The sequence below is a fragment of the Dasypus novemcinctus genome, chromosome 2, assembly GCF_030445035.2.
Source record: "Dasypus novemcinctus isolate mDasNov1 chromosome 2, mDasNov1.1.hap2, whole genome shotgun sequence".
In the NCBI taxonomy this organism is placed as follows: domain Eukaryota; kingdom Metazoa; phylum Chordata; class Mammalia; order Cingulata; family Dasypodidae; genus Dasypus; species Dasypus novemcinctus.
In genome coordinates, this window is record NC_080674.1 from 169382838 (window position 1) to 169388837 (window position 6000).

At 39.7% G+C, this 6000-nt stretch overlaps 1 protein-coding gene across 1 annotated transcript in view; it reads left to right on the plus strand.

The window, feature by feature from the left end:
- The window catches only part of UBLCP1 (ubiquitin like domain containing CTD phosphatase 1), a 46137-nt gene extending 41367 nt beyond the window's left edge, over positions 1–4770 (plus strand). The window contains exon 11 of the mRNA XM_058281575.2: positions 3147–4770. Coding sequence (XP_058137558.1) covers positions 3147–3243 — 97 coding nt within the window. The 3' untranslated portion in view covers positions 3244–4770. The remainder of the gene's footprint in view (positions 1–3146) is intronic.
- Positions 4771–6000: the final 1230 nt, after the last annotated feature.

The window sequence follows — 6000 nt, forward strand, 5'->3', positions numbered from 1 at the left end:
GTCATTTACAAAGTATTTTGCATTCATGCTCTCTCACTTGTTACATTGCCACTTCCAACAGTATCTATTGGAGCTGCAATGTATGTGCTAAGTCTGTAGCTGAATTCCAGCAGTCCTGGGGCTCATTCCATGTACACTGATTCAGAGATGCTGCCTTACAATCATCTTTCAGAACAACAAACTGGTCAAAGCAAAAACAAAAACAGAAACCAAACAAACTTCCACTGAGAGAAAAATGAAGTAATTGTTAAGCACTATTGTAGATAGTGCTCAATTTTAAGAAGACGTAATTCCTTTGAAAGAAGGTGGACTGTAAATATTCTTTATTTTCCCGTAATTGGTTCTTTACTTAAAGAACATGTATCATTGTTCTGATGGCTTCATTGTTCCCTTGGTTTGCTGAGTTAACATTAGACCCATTGGCTTTAAAGATCTCTAATTGCTGTACATTATTGTCTTCATTGTTAAGGGCTATTCCTGTTTTAACCCAAATAATTTTTTAAAATTACATTAACCACATCACACAGAGGTAACCACAGTTAACATTGTAATGTACATCCTTACAGGGTTTTTCTGTGCCCATGTGTGTTGATGAAATATATATATGCAAGAAAACATAGAAACATCTCAGTAGCTCTTTGTACTTCAACCCACATGGTTATTGTTAGATCCGTAGTTTTGAAAGCATGTGGAAGCAAAAACCATTTCCTTTTCTATTTCTTTTATATTCCAGGTACCTAGTAAACTTCTGGACTTTGTAGATACATGACAAATGTGGGTTGAATTAATAAAGTATTTATAAATAAGCCATGACATAGGTACCTATTTGTTATTTTTTTTTAGCAATTGTTCCTTTAAATACTTCCAGTATAATGAGATCAATGGCAGAACTTAACACATTTATTATTTCCTATTTCTTTTTGTATCACTGCTAATTGAATTTTCAATCTATGTTTATATGATGACATAATGAAATAAGGAAAATATTTTCGTGAATGCTTATTGTAAAAAGAAATTTGTAAATCCTGGTTACTGATGTAATGTTGGATAGTGAACTACCGTAGTTTATGCCTCCATGATGTACAAGAGAGCTATTCATCTGTCTCCTAAATAAATTCTGCCTTCAGTGTAAATTGGTCCATGTAGTTTACAGATGCCTTCACAAGAGAGTAATAAAAGTGCACAATGCTATATCTAAATGCCATAATTATTTCTCATTAATTGATATTCTCAGGGAGTTTCTGGGAGCCCAGGACTGTAGCTATCTAGCCTGATTCACAGAGTTCCAGTAGATGTTATACTGGATGCCACCAACCTGCCAATCATCTAAAGCATAGCTACAGCTTGCCTATTGCCATCCAGTTCGCTGAGAAACTAAGCATTTACACATCAAAGCCACTAAGGGGCACCATGAATGTGTGAGGGAGCCATACATCTATGTAAATAGGTCCTTCCAGGGCCACTGGTGATGGAAACTTCTTAAGTAGGATGCAAGATGGACCCTTATAACTGCTTTATCAGACAGCTTCACATGGAAAGATAGTGAGATTTTTGGTTTGTGACCCGGGGAAGAACCTTTGCTTTGACCAGTTGGGGAAATTCAGCTGCATCATGTTTTGGAGTGCAGGCTTGGACCTCAAACAATCTTTCAAGTACTATATGGGAACAGCAAGACAGGGCATGGCCCTAATGAACATGGATTTTGGAGTCAACACACCTGGGCTGGAAATCCAGGGCCATAACTTAACTTCTGTGGGATTTAGGATGAGAAACTTAACCTCCCTGTATTAGTTTCTATTGCTGCATAACAAATTACTATAAACTTAGTAGCTTAAACCATATTGAGTTTCTGTGGGTCAGGTGACTGGGCACTGCTTAGCTGGGTCCTCTGCTTAAAGCCTCTCGAGGCTGTGATCTGGTTGTCAGCTCAGCAGTTTTCACCTGGAATATTGACTGGGAAGAATCAATCTGCTTTCAGGCTCATTTAAGTTGTTGGCAGAATTCACTTCCTTGCAGTTGCATTTTTCTGTCATGCTTTTTGTTGGCTGTAGACTGCCCTCAGGTTAGAGGGTTCCTGCAATTTCTTGTCACGTGAGCTCTGACATAGCTACTGACTTTCATCAAACTCTCATGGAAAGTCTCTAGCATCAGTCTGCTAAAATGAAATTATATAGCATAACCATGGGAGTGACCTCTTATCAGCTGCCTCACAGGGTGGTTGTGTGGATTCAAAGTGAGATAACGTGTCATGCATTTGCATGATGAGTAATACATGGTAAGCATTCAGTAAATATTAGTAATTATGATGATGATGACCATCAGCCATGATGGCCAGTGGATATGCTGGTAAATTCCTACTATCGCCTTAAATCGTGTCCTGTTGTAGTTTCCTGGCTGCTAAAACAAATACCATAAAGTGGATTGGTAGGAATTTATTGGCTCACGCCTTCAGAGGCTAAAAGGCTTCCTTTGTCCTGGGGTCAGTATTTTCTAGCTGGCCACTAATTTTTGGAGTTCCTTGACTTTTCCATCACATGACAATGCACGTGGTGGTATCTTCTTTCTTTCTCAGGTTGCTTGGACTTCCAGCTTCTCGCTACGTCCCATGACTTCTCTCTCCACCTGACTTTCACTCTGCTTATAAAGAATTCCAGTAATCCAGATGAAAGCCCAATCTGATTCAGTTGGGCTGTACCTAAAGTAACATCTTGAAGTGTCTTATTTACAATGGGTCCATACCCACCAGAATGAGAGTCAAGACCAAGATCATGTCCAAATTCAGTCCACATCAGTTCCTTTGAAGGAACTCATTAGAATATGATGAACTTCATGTTTTGAACTTGAGCCTCTCTAACGATAGCTGTCAACTCAGTTGTCTGTGTTACATGGAGGGAAGGACAATGGCGTTGGTTATCCAAGGCAGGACATAATCCAGCAATAGTACCTAATTTGATTTTGAAGTAAATTGTAAAGTTTTTTCCCCCTGATTGTTTTGCTTAGGCTTATTATTCCATATTACAGAGATATTCTAATTTACTTAACTCTTTACCCATTGATGGACATTTAGTTTGAACCTAAGTTTTTTACTATCAACAATAATGCTGCAGTTTTAAATCCTTCTACAAATATCTTGTGTATTTCTGTAGGAAAAAGTTATTCAGGGAAGTGGCTGTGGCTCAATCGGTTGGGCTCCTGTCTACCATATGGGAGGCTCTGGATTCACATCATGCGGCCTCCTTGTGAAGGTAGGCTCGCCTGCATGCTGTGGAGTGCCACCCGGCACGCAGGTGCCATGGAGAGCTGACTCAGCAAGGTGATGCAACAGAAAAAAGGGGAGACAAGCAAAAACACAGAAGAGTGCGCAACAAATGAACACAGCAGACAGCAAGCAAGCTGCAAGGGGGGAGGGGAAATAAATTAATATAGACGCAGAAGAATGCACAGCGAATGGACCCAGAGCAGACAGCATGCAAAAAAAGAAAAAGCCACAAGGGGGTTAGGTAATTAAAAAAAAAAGTTATTCAGCCATTTATTGGGGGCTTATTAAATATACATTAAGTGCTTGGTAAATAATACAGATACGGTCTCTTCCCTGATAAGAGCTTTCAATCCATTAAAGCTTGCAGGTATTAAATAAATAGTTCCAAGTATGGGGTGTGTGTTATGGGAGGATCCATCAGGAGGGCAGATGGGGAGGTGAGGTCAGACCCAGGGACAGGAAGGTAAACAAAGTTCTGGGAGTCCAATGAGAATAATTAGACCATCTCTAAAAAATAATTACATTTAAGTACACTAATGTTCATAGCAGCATTATTCATAATATCCCCCAAGTGGAAACAATACTGCTCAACAAACCAGGGGTGATAAGCCAGCCCATTCTAAAGACTGGCCTGTCTAGGATGACTGGCCTTTGACTGGCACCTGGGAGATTGTATCTGAGCCCTGGAATATCCTTCCTGACATGAGTGTTTTTGTGTGCCTGAGGCTTTGGATCACACTCAAATCAGTGACCAGATAGTTTATGCTAACAATGTGACTTGTTACATTGCCTGTTTTTGTATGTTTTGTATGTCTGAGGCCCTCTGCTACCCTCTGTGGGGCAAGAGACTGAGTGGCAAAGGTCAGTCACATGGCCACTGCATGCTTATGTGACTGACTGCCAATAAAACCTCTGGACACCAAGCCTCAGATGAGCTTCCGCGGTTGGCAATGCTTCGTACATTTTGTTACACGTAACTTCTGGAAGAATTAAATGTGGCCCTGTGCAACTCCACTGGGAGAAGTCACCTGGAAACTTATGCCTGGTTTCTTCTAGACTTTGTTCTATGAGCCTTTTCCCTTTGTTGATTTTATCAGTGTAACACCTTTTCTGAGTTCTGTGAGTCCTTCATGCTCATCAGTTGATAAATGGATAAATAAAATACAATGGAATATTCATCAATAAAAAAGAATGATGAACATGAATGAACCTTGAAAATAGTATTCTAAATGAAAGAAGCCAATCATAAAGGACCACATATTTATGATCCTCTTAATATAAAATGTCCAGAATAGGCAAATCTATGTAGAAAGTATATTAGTGGCCCCCAGGACTGAGGAAGAGGTGAAATGGTAGTGATGACTAAGGGGTGCAGGGTTTGTTTTTTTTTTTGAGTAATGGAAAATGTTCTAAAATTGATTGTAGCAATTGATGCCCAACTAGATGTCATTCAAATGTACACTTTAAATGGGTGAATTATATAATATTAAAAGCTGTTTATTTTTTTTAAAGATTTATTTATTTTTATTTCTCTCCCCTTCCCTGCCCCACCCCCCATTGTCTGCTCTGTGTCCGTTCGCTGTGCATTCCTCTGTGTCCGCTTGTATTCTTGTCAGTGGCACCCAGAATCTGTGTCTCTTTTTGTTGCATCATCTTGCTGTGTCAGCTCTCCATGTGTGCGGTGCCATTCCTGGGCAGGCTGCACTTTTTTCATGCTGGGCAGCTCTCCTTAGGGGGTGCACTCCTTGCACGTGGGGCTCCCCTACACAGGGGACACTCCTTGTGTGCATGAGCACTGCGCATGGGCCAGCTCATCACATGGGTCAGGAGGCCCTGGGTTTGAACCTTGAACCTCCCATGTGGTAGGCATTGGGCCAAATCCACTTCCCTAAAAGCTGTTTAAAAATTACACTTAACTACTGAAATATTTCTAGGTAGTGGTGGTTTAATTGTCTAAAATTAGACAAATTTTGGAAGTAAAAAAATGAAGGTTTATTTGTATGTTTTGAATAATTTTTTCATTTTTAAAAGTGAAACATCCCTTTTTGTGACCCTGGGGTTGGAGGAAAATCACTAATTTCATATTTTTATATACTTGCTATTATAAGGTCAGTAGTTAGGCATTAATGTTTCATATTTTACAAACTTGAAATTACTACAATTTGATTTTTAATTTATTTGAATAAAGAGAAGATATATAGTAAAATCATTTGAAACCAGTGGGTAAATTTTTCTGAAATTTTTCTGTAGCCAGTGGTAAGATCTTTGCAGTTTTTATGTGATGATCCAGTTAAATCCATCTGATTCTCTTTCCCTTCGCCTCCCCTTCTTATTCCTCTCATCTTCGGTAGAAAGAGGTAGAAAGGCTGACAGCATAAGGGCAAGTGGCTGGGTTGTCTTCTGCTCATTGGAATCAGTACTAATAAAACTCAGTTGCTGAATCAGCGGAACATAGTCTGGATTCTGACCTCTTCAATAAAATAAAAACCTGGCTTGATTGAGTGTACAATTTGTTCCAAAACATTACTCTGCAAAGCAGGCTGATGCATTCCTGAGAGCCACTCTGAGTTTGCTCCACATGGTTTGTGAACAAGGATTTGAAATACTGTAGGGCTCATATCTTCAGTAAACCATCTATTGCATCTGACACAAAGAGGTGCCCCAGAGATACACACAAGAGAGTGGGAGCCAACCATGCTTCTTGCTCCTTATGACAGCAATGCATAAATTCTGGCAGTTTC